The sequence below is a fragment of the Drosophila arizonae genome, chromosome X (assembly GCF_054131065.1).
Source record: "Drosophila arizonae isolate 15081-1271.41 chromosome X, UAZ_ARI_1.0, whole genome shotgun sequence".
NCBI classification, from domain to species: domain Eukaryota; kingdom Metazoa; phylum Arthropoda; class Insecta; order Diptera; family Drosophilidae; genus Drosophila; species Drosophila arizonae.
In genome coordinates this window covers 7,756,321-7,771,065 of record NC_142927.1, presented here as the reverse complement: position 1 = coordinate 7,771,065, position 14,745 = coordinate 7,756,321, and the positions used below count along the sequence as shown (strand labels likewise).

At 44.3% G+C, this 14,745-nt stretch overlaps 1 protein-coding gene across 1 annotated transcript; it reads left to right on the top strand.

Moving 5' to 3' along the window:
- The first annotated feature begins 7,491 nt into the window (after nucleotides 1–7,491).
- On the top strand, nucleotides 7,492–14,576 carry disco (disconnected). Its single transcript, XM_089473722.1, has 2 exons — nucleotides 7,492–8,237; nucleotides 12,316–14,576. The coding sequence occupies exon 2, from the start codon at nucleotides 12,348–12,350 to the stop codon at nucleotides 14,211–14,213; it is 1,866 nt and encodes a 621-aa protein (XP_089329848.1). The 5' UTR covers nucleotides 7,492–8,237; nucleotides 12,316–12,347; the 3' UTR covers nucleotides 14,214–14,576.
- The last annotated feature ends 169 nt before the right edge of the window (nucleotides 14,577–14,745 follow it).

The following is a 14,745-nucleotide window of genomic DNA, read 5'->3' as shown; positions in this document are numbered from 1 at the left end:
TGAAGCGTGCGCTGCAGCATAGTTTTTATTGTGCTCGCATTTCGTACTTAGTTTGCCTTGGGTGCTTACTTTTATTGAGCTTCCTTGATGGACGTGTGCGCGCGGCATAGTCATTGAACTACCTACAAATAAATGTATATATATGTGTATGTGTGTGTGTGTGTAGCCAGCCCGGAGAATCGTGCATGCTGCATCCGTTCTGTGGTCCTTACCTGATTACTCAGCTGTATAGCCATCCAGCCATCCAGCCAGCCATCCATCCATTCGCAAAGCTGGCAATTTTTATGGGTCGCGGCCATTATGAAATTTTCGACGACATGTTTGTTCGTAAACCCTTTTTCTCGAGCAACATTTTATCACCCGGTTGCCGGGCGAAGTTCTCATGAAGCCCGATTGTAACCCTTTCACTTAATTATTGGGCACATTATGTGCCACATATTCATGGCAACGCGACGCAACAATGGAAACTAGCTACCTGGCAGCGAGCGAATGTTGTGCAATAGCCAAAAAACAACAGCAACAACAACAACAAAAACTCTTACCAACCGACCGCCCCGTCTCAGCATCAGCATCAGCCTCAACCTCAGCCTCAGATTCAGATTGCAGAGACTCGCGCAGATTTCACGCATTCATTGAGAAAATATTTGAAGGGCGCTGAGCGATAATTGCACCACCAAACCCAAAGGCAGCGGTTCAATGTGTGTATGTGTGTGTGTCTGTGTGTGTGCCTACCCATTACCCATTACCCAATGCTCATAGCCATGTGCGTGACCCAGCGACCAATGCAGGACGGAGTTTCCATTTTGAACTGGGCCTGGCTCACTCACTCACTCACTCAGTCACTCAGTCGCCCGTCTCCTGCTTATTTCGCATATTTGGCAGCCCGGGCGTCCAGCCGCCCAGGCGCAGACGGCAAAGTGTAAACAAATCTCTTCCATTTTGGATTCCCCGAGACAGAGACAGAGACGGAGCCAAGGGCCAGGCTGGGGCAGACCGGGCTGGCACCATTGACAACGATGCACAGCCTCTTGGCACTAACAAGAATTTCGAATTTCCAAAACGCACCTCAACGGGACCGAGAACCAGTTGCTGAATCAATATTTTGCCTCGGCCTGTGCAATCCTAATTGATTAACAATATTGCCCAAGCCAATATATATATAATAGTATATGTTTACAAATATATAATAGATTGGATTGTATTCTGCAATTACTTTAGATGCGATAATCAACTGTAATTGATTCATTCACAAAATTTCATTTGCCCAAAGCCTAAAGTCTTTAAGTCTAAATTTAAGTTAAAGCCAAATGAGAATTTATTTGTTGTTGCAATATTGAGGAACTAGCGAAATGAAACTACTTTTACAATAAATTAAATAATATATATTAATAATACTTTTAAGACGAAATTAATCAGAGCGCTTTTGTTGAGTGTACTTAACCTGGCCCACTGGGGTGAGCTGCTTATCTAATAGAGAGAAAGATAGCTAGATATATAGAGGGATAGATAGCTATATATATAGAAATATAGCGGTATTTATAGATTAATAGATATATATATATAGAGGGATAGATACCTAGATGAATAGATAAATAATTATATAGAGGGATAGAGAGATAGACAGAGGAATAGATAGATATATAGATAGATAATAATAGGTAGTATTTGATATATTTATATGAGTTTTTGTTGTTTGTTTGTTTTATTTATTTTTTATTTTTTATTTTTTGTATACCATACATGACAAAAACATATGGTATATATACCCACACATAAGCACGAGCTCCTCCTGACTATAGAAAGTAAACAAGTTGTATCCTGGATGCACCTTCTCTAGCCAGACGGACGGAAGGACGCACAAGTACATATCGACTTGGGTATCAAACCAATATACCCCTTTCACTTTCAATCAATTAAAATATATTAACATAGGTAACAACTAATGCAAATTTCAAAGTATTAATGAAATTCATACAGTATGATGCCTATAGTTCGAAATGTCAAGGGGATTAGTTTTTCTTTTTTTTTTTTTTTTTATTTACACAGAAATTCAAATTATAGAGAATTATTGAGAATTCTTTTTCGATTTATGGCGATTCTCGATTTAGTACGAATTATCCAGACTCGAGTGTATTAAGAATATATTGAGAATATATTGATTGAGTCTAACTTAAACAACTTTAGGCAGCTTCAAATAAGGCTGTTAATCCCGAGCGTATAAGTCCTGCGTTTACGAATGGTCTTTCCATACTTCTCTCTTATCAGTGTTGCCCTCCTGTTGCTTTGACAGAGCTTCTCATGCAACTTTACATCTACAATAGAGATGTAATGTATGTATGTATGTAATGCAGATTCTATATAATATATTGTATATAATCAAAATATATATAAAACGTCATGCATCGACTTCTATCAATCAAATCGTTCAGCTATCGCAGCATATCATTAGCTAAGCACAGTCAAGCGTCGCCTTATCACAGGCTCCTTCATCCAACTTCGACTTTAAGAAAAATTGTGCTTTATCTTAACTTGAATTTAGTTAAAAGTTTCTTCATCACCAAACTGTATTATCCAATGCCAATTAAACTTTAAGAAAGAAGGCAGCTTTAAGAATTTTCTCATGATTAGGGCTGAGGGAAAAGTTTTGTGTGTTTAGCCTTGGGGCTAACTGTTATACAAATTAATATTTTTATGATATAATTAAATTCGATAAGTAAACAAATATCAGCTCCTTGGCGTCCGCTGCTACAAAAAGGGGGCGTGGCCAGCGCTGGCCAGAGCCGGCCAGCGACTGTACGGAAAATGTAATTAAATGTGAGATGTTTGTGACGCCTTTGTCTGGGCGGCTTTCTGGAGCGAAGATCGAGGCAGCGGCTGTGGCTGAGGTTTCCCATGGCCTTTGTCGCTGGGTCTTTCGGCTAGACGAGAGCTCGGGGCGAGGGCGGTTACCGGGCCGAGTAGGCACACACACACACACACACACACACATAGGTATAAAGAATCAGACGCAATCGATGCGTCGCTGTGGATTATTAATGGATTTTTAATATCATTTGTGTCGGCGTAAATTGTGTTTTAAAAAAAAGAACTGAAACGATTTATTGACACGAAGTCAAGTACAATCGACAATTCGAGCTCGAATTCGAAATCGAAGTCGAAAACGGACAGACTGATAGAGGTATCTGTATCTGTATCTGTATCTGTATCTGTATCTGTATCTGTATCTGTATCTGTATCTGTATCTGTATCTGTATCTGTATCTGTATCTGTATCTGTATCTGTATCTGTATCTGTATCTGTATCTGTATCTGTATCTGTATCTGTATCTGTATCTGTATCTGTATCTGTATCTGTATCTGTATCTGTATCTGTATCTGTATCTGTATCTGTATCTGTATCTGTATCTGTATCTGTATCTGTATCTGTATCTGTATCTGTATCTGTATCTGTATCTGTATCTGTATCTGTATCTGTATCTGTATCTGTATCTGTATCTGTATCTGTATCTGTATCTGTATCTGTATCTGTATCTGTATCTGTATCTGTATCTGTATAGCTGTATAGCTGTAATTGTATCTATGTACCTGTATACAGATACAGACACATGTTTGTTGCTGTATCTGTGCACTCCACAGGGCTCGGCGGCCTCTCTCACTTGACGCTGGATGCTGGGCCAAGTGTGAAAAATGATTGATCGATTTCGATTTCGATTTCGATTCGTGCAGCACTCACAAAGGGCGCCGTGCTGTTTATAAAGAACTTGGACAGCGGCCAAAGGCGAGAGGCGAGAGGCTATAGGCGAGTGAGCGGGGCCGAGGGTCGATGGCGGCGACAGCAACGACAATCGGCATAATAAGATAGCAATTATTTATCTCAAGCTGAATAAAGGCAATTTTTGATTAATGAAAGCAGCAAGAAAATCAAAAATATAAAAGATCCAAGCGCGTGTATTTCTAAATGAAGTGAAAGGAAGTGAAACGAAAGTGTTGACTGGCAATAGAAGATATTTCCATTTGTCCCCTAATAGCCAACTCCATTTCACAATTCGTCTCACCTCTGGGACCCGCCGCTGACGACCTTTTGATTGTGCAAACACACCAACAAGTCAGATTCCACTTGAGCGGCCAAGAGCAAAACGAATTCTCACTTGGGTCACCCAGAGTTCAAAGCGCATTTCTAATAGAAATATCGTTAATTGATCGAAATATAATTAAAGTCAAGTGTGATCGGATCTCAAGCTACAGAGCTCCGATTGTCCTTAATGATTCGAGATTGAACTAGATTCCAGATTCGATATTGAACGATGCATGAAAACGTTTCTCCTGCTCTAGTTGTATTATTGGGAATATGAACTTATCGAAAACAAACACTATATCGATTATTATCGATGCGTTTTTGATTACTGAACAGACTTTATACAGATATTCTAATGATTGAATTGATTCATGCCAGACATTCGCTGTTTTCTGTATAGCTTTTGAGAAGTACCTTCTTTTCCAGCAAAAACTCTGATATTTTATATTCAAATACAATTTTTTGGCACTCTCAAATGGCTTTTAACGCAGAAAAGCTCCTTCATGAACTTTTCCGCGAATTTAATCAGCTTTGCTATTTCATTGCAATTATATATTTTATAGAGTTCACATGGCACTGAAAAAGTAAAGCTGCTTAAAAATGCATAAACGTTTTTATAAATAAAAAGGTTTTTAGTTTTCCTTTTAAGAACTTACACATTTAATTTCATAAATAATATTACAAATATAAATGCTGTGCGTGGAGAAATATCTGTTGTGTGGGAATTTAATGCTAGATCATTTCGGTACATATTTTTTCCAAAGTAAGATACCATTTATTGGCCTATTATTCCCTTAATAACACTAAGCCTTATGTAAGTAAATGAGATTCATTTTCTTTCCTTGTACTTCTATTGAGATTTGTGAACGAAAATTTGATATATTTTGAATTTGTTAAGCACTTTAAGAAGCTTAGGATAATTAAGATACTTGAGCTAAGTTTTTAAAGCTAAGCAGCCAGATGATTTTGGTATATACGAGTTTTTTAAATCATATTAAATTTCTATTTTTGTTTCACAATTCAGCTATCAAAAGTCTTTAAGTCAAATTCAAGAGTTTAAAGAGTCATTTACTTCATGTATTACGCGAGACTTGAGCTTAAGGTTAAAGCTAAAGCTGACTAAATTAAGAGCAGTTAACTATACATAAGTATATGTAAGTATGTGTATATGCATGTACATATACAGATATGTATATAAGTTTATACGTAAACATAGTTGTTGAGAGCATAATGTTTATATATCCCTGGCAAAAAGTATCTCAACACTTGAAGATGCGCAGATACATAAATACAACCAAAAATACATACATATTTACGTATATACATACATACATACATACATATGTACTTATGTTTACGCTTTACATAGGCAGCAAAGAAATGCGATGAACAAAATGAAAGCATATCAAAAGATAAAGAAGAAGAAGAAGCAGCAGCAGCAGCAGCAGCAGCGCAATAGCTGCCTCGGTTCGTGCCTGGGTTCGGGGTCGGGTGCCGTTGTCACCAGAGCGGTGCTCGATTACTATTGGTGCAGGAGACAGGAAAAATCGCCCCCATGCTAAAGTGTCGCTTCGTGTGACACCAATGGCACATATACAAACACGCACACACAAACACACGCACACACACATACAGATATATGCATATAGCTATATAAATTTGTGGCGCAATCGCATAGCCAGTAAAGCAAAGTCGTCGCTGCCGTCGCTGTTTGCAGCAAGCGAGAGGTGTGCTCACGAATACTTGGAGAGACAACTCACACACACACGTATAGAGACGCACACAGTCGCACGGGCACGGGCATTCATTGGTGTTTACTAAAAAGAGACGGACACACACTCTCAGCTCTCGGTCGCTGCCGCCGCCCCGTCGCCGGAGCGCAGTGGACAAGAAATCAAATGACAAAAATTTAAAAAAAAAATCCGAGCTAAAAGAGAAAAAGCAAAACGAAAAAAAAAAGACCGAACGAAACGGCAGCGTGTGACGTCTACGAAGGCAGGCGAAGGCGACAACAACAACAACAACAGCATCAACAGCAACAGCAACGACAGCAGCAACAACACTGCCATAGCCCATAATGAGACGAAGACAAAACGACGGCAATTTCAAGTAAGCTACGGCACATGCACACCGAGCAGCGCTGCTGCGGCCGACGTCGCTGCCGGCGGCAACGGCAACAGCGACAATAAGCAGCGACAACGACGAATTGGCTGGCCATTGCCATTTCATTCGAACAAATGAAGGGGCCAACTCGTTTTAGCTCTGTCACACGCGGGCTGGCTAATGGGACGACACACTCACACACACACACACACATACATGAAACACAGATCTGTATATATATATATATATGCACACAAGCGCACACACCAAGCCCCATGAGAGAGCGCACTGGCGCTCTTTGGTTGGCGAGCAAATGACACTGTGTGACGCTGTGGCCGGCTACGGGAGAGCAGCAGAGCAAAGGGAGAGTGAGCAAAGGTGCGTGAGCGGGCAGGTGTGCTGGTGTGTGTGTGTCCGTGTGCCTGTGTGTGTGATTGTATGCTGCTGCTATTGCTGTTGCCGCTCACTCGCTCGGTCAGCAAACACAAATACGTCGCATGTCAACCACTCGTCCACTCAGACGACAGTGTGAAAGCGAGACAGCAGTAGCCCAAAATGCTTCGTGGCCTGCTCGCACAAATATCCACACACACACACAGTTAAATGTGGTCGTGGTCGAATGTCCCACGAATTATTTTTTTCCTATTCACACACGCACACACACATATAGCGTTGACCATGCGTATGCGTGGGACATTAGAGTCGCCTACGCTTACGCCTACGCTTTTGGCTTTACCTTTTGCCACCCCCAGAAGAAGCCATTGCCAGTGGCGGCCTAACTGTTCTTGTGAATTACTTTAAATTTGATGGCATCATAAACTGCCTTTAAGTTTTCCACCGGTGAATATTTGAAACTTATTGAAAATGCAACCAAGCAGCCAGCCAAAGAGAGCCGTTTTTCTCTTCGGTCTGCACTGCTTAGCCGACAGCTGCGCGTCAGCGTCAGTGGTGCGACCGAGAGAGAGCCAACTGCCAATAGCGCTGTCGCATTCGTCTATGTGTGTGTGCATGCATGTATAAATGTGTGCTGAGTGTTGCTGCGAGTGTGTGTGCTGACCCAACGACGACAATGTGACACAGCCTAAACAAGCAGCAAGAGCAGCAGAGGCAGCAGCGACAGCAGCGGCAGCAAAAGGCATCACAAAGACCGCACGAATACACCTACAATAACAACTACAACTGCAGGCCAATTCCAATAGCGCAGGCGACGTCGCTGCTCTCATACTCTCGCTCTCTTCGCCGCACACACACACACACTTGGACAGTGCTCACTCGCTCGTTGGCTGGCTGGGCCTGTGCTGCGTTTCAGGTAGACATTTGTGGGGCAGTTACGTTGAACTTGTCCGCTGCTGCGTGTCTGTTGCTGCTGCTGTCGTCTCTGCTGTGCTGTGCTCTTTGCCGTCGCTCGTCGCTGCGAGAGCAAAGTGTCACCCACCCCGCTGACGCTGCGTATGCGTGCGTTTCTCTCGTCTCTCTGTGTACGTGCTCGTGTGTGTATGAGCGTGTGTGTGTGAGTGTCTGTGCTGCCGCTGTCTCTGCTGTTGTCGCTGTCGCTGTCGCATTTGTCGTCGTCGTCGTCGTCGTTACATTTTTTCTGCTCGCAGCGGCACGACAATCAGTGTCACCCACGACTTTCGAAGGAGTGGATCTCTTCTGCTGCCGCTGCTTCTGCTTCTGTCGCAGTCACAGTCACCGTCACAGTCACAGTCACAACAATAACTGTTTCGTTGCCTACTACGTTCTTCGTCTCTGTGTTTTGTTTGTGTGCCCCGTGAGACAACAACGTTGCAAGTAGCTACCGTCGCCGTTGCCGTCGCCGTCGCGATCGGACAACAAATAATAATAATAATAATAAAAAAAATTAATTTTAAAACAATTTAATTAAAAACAATACAAGTTAAAAAACAAAAAGAAAAGAAAAAACAAACAAAAAACTAAATGAAATATGCAAAATATGTGAAATTTTTTATGGTGACAAAAACAAAATCAAAAACAAATTGAAATATAAAAACAAAAAACAACGCAAAATTTAGTGAAAATTCTAACGGACAATCGAAATTGTAAGTACAAGAAAACAAATTATTTATTTGGTTAGCTGAACAGATTTTTTTTATGTGTTTTGCCGTCGGCTAAAAAAAAAATAAATAAAAACAAAGCAAAAAAAAAAAAAAAAATTAAAAAGTGTTGAACAAATTTCGGGCGAAAATAATTCCGAAAAAGAAAAGATACGAAATTTGTAATTAAGATTTTTGTCTTTTTAAATGTTGCTTGAGATACAAATTGAGATACAAATGCGCAGCGCCCAGAGCTGAGCACTAGACCAAGTCTCCAGCCTCCGTTTGAGCCTCAGCCTCGGCTTTGGCATCATCATCATCATTATCATCTCTCTCTCTCTATCTCTCTTGGCCGTTCATTGCTCCTCCAATTTATTGTTGTTGCTGTTGTTGTTATTATAATGTGTACTAACAGCAGCAACCAACAAGCAACAACAACAACAACAGCAACGATAAACAGGAGTTTGTTGTCGTCTCTCGTCAGCTCTTGGAATTTGTGACTTTCAACATGCCGATAATAAAAAAATATACAACAACAACAGTAAACAACTAACAACAAACACATTCGACGCTGGCCATCAAAACTTGTGATTGGTTTTGTTGCTGTTGTTGTTGTTGCTGCTGCTGCTGTTGCTTTCGTCTCTTAAGACATTTAAAGCGTTTGACAAAAATAATTACCACACGAACAGCCACACACACACAGACACACACAGTCACAGACAGACACTGGCCACTGCCATTACACATTTCGTTTTGTTACCAACGTTTCTAATGACTCGAAGCCATAAAATCGTGAAAAACAAGAGAGAAGTTTTGAACCAATTTCAAGCACCCAGCAGAAGTTTCAATAGATTATTGGGGAAATTGGCTTTGGCAATTGCTCGAATGCCTTTTGGCCCACTGTGCAGCTGGTTGTGGATGCAATTGATCCTGCCGAGTCAATTTTACTGATGATGCTCTTGTATCTAGAAGATACTTTTGTGTCTCGCAGCTATTTTAGCCAATATTTGATCTTAGTTTACTGTAAGCATAACAAATGTAGTAATGACTCACAAAAGATACATTTCTATCTGAAAATATTCTTTTTCATATCAAAAGATACTTTTGTATCTTATGAATTTATATGTATCTCGGTGAGATTTTAGAGCAATTGCTTTGGCGTATATTTGCTAACGCTTCATTACTGTAAATATGAATTAATATGTTTTTGTATCTCACAGATACTTTTGTATCTTTTGCTAAATATATTGAATTTTACTGTGGAATATTCTGTCAGCGCTGTTAGTTTTCCTAATTGATAGATATTTTAATTTAATTTAATTTTAATTTTAGTTATTTATTTTAAAGATACTTTTGTATCTCGTTGGCATCTCAAAAGTTCATAGATACTTTTGTGTTGAACAAAAAACTTTTGTATTCTTCATAAGTAATATTGTATTTTATGATAGGAAAATGTCTCACATGAGATGCAGAGTGACAGCTCCTGCTGTATCTCACAGATACTTTTGTATCTTCTGCTAAAAATGTGTCATTTTCCATGCAAAAAAACGGCTCATAGCTTTGCTCTAGTATATAACAATCTCTCTGATTAGTATCTCGCAGATACTTTTGCATCTTCAGCATGGCATTAGATCGTACAAGTCCTTAAACCATATCAGACGCCACAAGCAACTGCATTCTCATACAGACCTCATGCACTTGCTCATGCCGAGGCCCGTTCACCTGCCAAGTTGGCCGGATTAGAGTATTGCCACATCAAGTACATCGCCGCTCAACTGGGCTGTTGGCTATGTTGGGCACACACACACACACACACAGAGAGAGATGTGTATTCATTTATGTATGTTTATATGGCTGACATTGGCGCATGTGTTTGTTGAACATTTGAGATTGATTCCGAGCGATAGCGCAATAGAGGGGCACCCAAAGGCGGCTAACAGCAGCGCTGATCGCTCGACATGCGGCCGCGATCCCCATCGTCGCTTTAACAATTGTCCCCATCGTTGTCCGCTGCCTGCCTGCCTGCCTAGGCCACCCCGCCCCGCCCCGCCCCGCCCCACTCCTCACGCTACACTTTGGCCATCAATTCTGCGCCGCTCGTCAGTCACAATTACAGCGAAACACGGCAACAATAAAAACCAAAAAAAAAAAAAAAAAGACAGAAAACTGAAAACTGAGAAAAAAGCCACTTGGACTAGCTGCCGATCGCCGCGTGTTGTCGTCGTCTTTGCGGCTTTAATGGGGGCCCCCGAAGAGGCGAGCGGCCGAAAAGGCCGTAAAAGATTTTGGCCAAGCAAATGAGCAAATGCCGCTGACCAGCGCCCGCTGACGTTTAATACAGATCTCCGGCGACTGGGCAGCACAGTGATTCACGGCCAGCAAGACGAGTAGCCAACAGCCGAGTGCTAGTCCCAATCTGATTTACAGTTATCATATAAAATACAATTCGATGTACGCTGGAGATATATGGATATGTATTTATGTCGATTCGATTTGCAATATAAATTTGCCCAGGTCAGCCTCCATTCGCACCACTGTGCGTGTGTCGCAGTGTCTCCACGATTTAATTGCGCAGCAAATTTCAAATCTGTAATTGGCATGGCTTGCTGCGGCTGTCATCTCGAGGGGCCGGGGCCGGGGGCGGGGCAGGCAGCGCAGTAAACGTGCAACGATGATAACACAAAAAGTCGCAAAAAGTTGCGCAATTTTTGCAGCTGTAACAGCGACACCCTGCGCTGCCCACTCAACCGACGCCCATTTCTCGCACTAGTCTCTGATTAGGTTTTTGCCATCGCCTTGAATTACGCCCGCCAACAGCCCCCCCCCCCCCCCCCCCCTCCTCTCCTTCCGCCTGCAGTCCACGTCCCTTCGGGCTGCCCCTGCTGCGCTGACCGAGTGACTTTCAGCCACATTTGATTGACATCCGCGACACTTTGGACTCGCTCGTTGTCCGTTGCCCGTTGACAACGGAGCTGCGGCGACTCGAGTCGAGCCGAGTCGGGAGCTTCTCTCTGCCTAGCGATTGACGACAAAATCAGCTCGAGATCCGACGGCGAAAATGCGTCTTTGCTTAGTATCAGATACTTTTACACTGCTTGCAGGGATTTGCTTAGCTAAAGATACTTTTGTAACTTAACTGAATTACAACTTAAAGTCAGCTGCATTTCTTGCATTGATTTTCTTAGTGAAAGATACTTATTTAACCTGAAAAGATACTTTTGTATCTCGAGTGAATTTTGGAAACTAATCTCGGCTACTAAGATATGCCTTGAAGATACATTTGCATCTCAACTATTAAGATATGCTTATCTTAACTACTATGTTATGCCTTAAAGATACTTTTGTATCTCAGCTACTAAGATATGACTTAAAGATACTTTTGTGATTTGCTTAGTCAAAGATACTTTTGTATCTGAAATCAACTTCCAACTCAAGTTCCGTTATCCTTTTATGCTTAAAAGATACTTTGCATCTTGAACTGATTTGTTTGAAATCCTTTAGCAAAAGATACTTTTGTATCTTGAGTTGAATCGCTTAATAATAGCAAAAGATACTTTTGTATCTCAACTACTATGATATGCCTTGTATCTTAAAGTGATTTGCTGGCGCATCTTTAGTCAAATATAATTTTGTATCTAGAAACATCTTTCCCTAGTCAAAGATACTTTTGTATCTTGGCTTGAGCTTCTTTTGTACAATGAGCTTTTGTATCTTCATGATGATTTGTTTGAGTTACAGATGCATTTTGCATTTCAAATAGACTTTCATATGAAGCGACGCGTTTAAGATACTTTTGCATTCTTTAGATACTTTTATATGCGAACTGCACTTGTATCTGACAGATACAGTTTGTTCCATTTAGATATGATGATAGATTTAAAGACTTTTGGCCTTGTTAGCTACATTTAGTGTACAATGATGTTTCTCATCTATCTTGAAGTGACTTTTAGCTACATTTATATCTCTTCCACACACACGCACACACACACACACACACACACACACACACACACACACACACACACACACAAATGTCAATCCAATCTAATCCGCGACTTTTCCCTTCAACTTCTTCTGCTTGCAGCGCGAACCAAGTCCAAAACCAAACCAGGAACAATGGAGCACATTATGAATCCATTCATGTCGTCCGCTTATCTGCTGGGCCACCCGCATGCCCATCCCCACTCGCATCCCCATCCCCATGCGCACTCGCACATGGGTGCCAAATCGCCAGCCAGCTCGCCGGGCACAGCGGGCGTCGCGGACCGCAGCGCCGGCTGCAACAGCAGCGGCAGCAACAACCACAGCAGCCACCACAACAGCAAATCCAGCTCACACGCCAGCTCAAAGCCGAAGCGCTGGGGCTCGCCGCCAATCAACCTGGCCGGGCAGTTCATCAATCCGGCGACGGGCAAGAAGCGCGTCCAGTGCTCCATCTGCTACAAGACCTTCTGCGACAAGGGCGCCCTCAAGATCCACTTCTCGGCGGTGCATCTGCGCGAGATGCACAAGTGCACGGTGGACGGCTGCAACATGGTGTTCAGCTCGCGGCGCTCGCGCAATCGTCACAGCGCCAATCCGAATCCGAAGCTGCATTCGCCGCATATTCGCCGCAAGATTTCGCCGCACGATGGACGCACCGCCCAGCAGTTTCCCGTGTTCCCGGCGGCTGCGGCCGCGGCCGCTGCATTTCCGGGCCTCCTGCCGCCGCCGCCACATCACCCGCACCATCCGCACCACTCGCACCACCCCCATCATCCGGCCGTGGGCTACGGCCCGGCGGCTGCGGCGGCTCACGTCATGTTCGGCGGACAGTCGGGTCTGCATAGTCTCGGCCTGCTCGCTGGCCGCACGCAGCACGAGCGGCTCTTTGCGGAGGCGGACATCGATGCGGATGGGGATGCGGACGCGGATGTGGATGGCGATGCAGATGCGGACGCGGATGCCGAGGATGAGGGCGTCTATGTGTATGTGGACATGCATGCCAATAGCTCCAGTCCAGCTAGTCAGGATTGTCACAGCGATGCAGATGCTGATGCGGATGCGGATGCGGATACCGAGGCGGAGGCCGAAACAGAGCTGCACTGCAGCCTGAGCCTGGCCAGCAACACCAACAGTCACACCAGCTTCGATGAGGAGGATCGCGCGGAGCAGCCGCTCGACTTCAGCTTGCACAAGCGACGCGAGCCCGAAGCGGAACGTGAGAGGGAGAGGGAGAGGGAACGGGAACAGCCACAGCCACAGCCACGGCCAGCTGCTGCCGAGCCAGAGCAGGAGCTGTGCGATGTGCGTCGCATCAAACGTTCGCCCAGCCCCTGCGGCGGCAGCGGCTTCTCCATGGAGCGCCTGCTGGGCAAGCGTCGCCGGCACGACAGCTGCGCCTCCAGCTCGCAGGAGTCGACGACGACGGCCATCAAGATGGAGCTGGAGCTGGACAGCGACAGTGCCGATGCAGTGCATCTACCCACCGACCATGCCCACGATCTGTCCACGCCTCTGGCACGCAAACACCTGCCCAGTGGCAGCGCCAGCGGCAGCGGCAGCGGCTCTCCCCATCCCGCCCATGCCGCCCACGCGCCCCCAGCCCCAGCCACACCGCAGAGCCCCCAGCCCCAGCCCAATGCGCTCGCCGTCTCGGGTCATGCGCTGGCTCCGTCGCCGCCCTCGCTGCTCTTCGGCATGGACCTGGAGGAGCAGCATCATCTGCGGCTGCTGCAGACGCAGATGTTTGCGGCCGCCGCAGCAGCCGCCGCCAGCAACAGTGTCGCCCAGTCGCCCGGCGCCGCCGCCGCTGCGCCCTGGAATCTGCTCTCCGAGGTCTATCGCTCGATGCTGCTCAGCAGCAGCGGCGGCAGCGCCAGCATCGCCGGCATCGCTGGCATCGCCGGCAGCAACCTGAAGGCGCCCCAAGCGGCGCCAACGACGCCGCAGTCGGCGCAATACAGCGACATGCCGCCCACCAATGCCGCCATTTCCGTGTAAGCGAGTACGCCGGAGGATGGACGGAGACGCAGAGAGATCAAGTAATTAGAGGAGAGCCGAACATAGGAACAGTTCTCAATTGATAAGCAGCAAACCCCCAGCGCGCTGCTCGCTCCCCCTCACCATCCCCTTCCCTCCCATTTTTTTTTGTGTGTAGCCATGAAATGGTTTTTAGTGTATCCCAAAAATTGAAATTGAAATTGAAAATGAAATTGAAAATGAAATTGAAGTTGATTGAAGCTGAATCTTGATCTTGATGAAATGATTATATTGGTGCCGTGCCGCACTTAGCTTTTCTACTCGTACTTGTGTTATATATAAAAACAAATTTATTATTATTATTATTCTTTTTTTTTTAACAAATCTATTGCTATCTCTATATATATAGATAAACCTTTTTTTTTTTTTTATATTATAAGATAATGCGACATCTAAGTGTATAGTATTCAATCCGTTCCTCAGTGCAAGTGCACCCAGTGTGGTCCAAAGAGTTTGTCTGTGTGTGTGTGTGTGTGTGTGTGTGATTGCATGT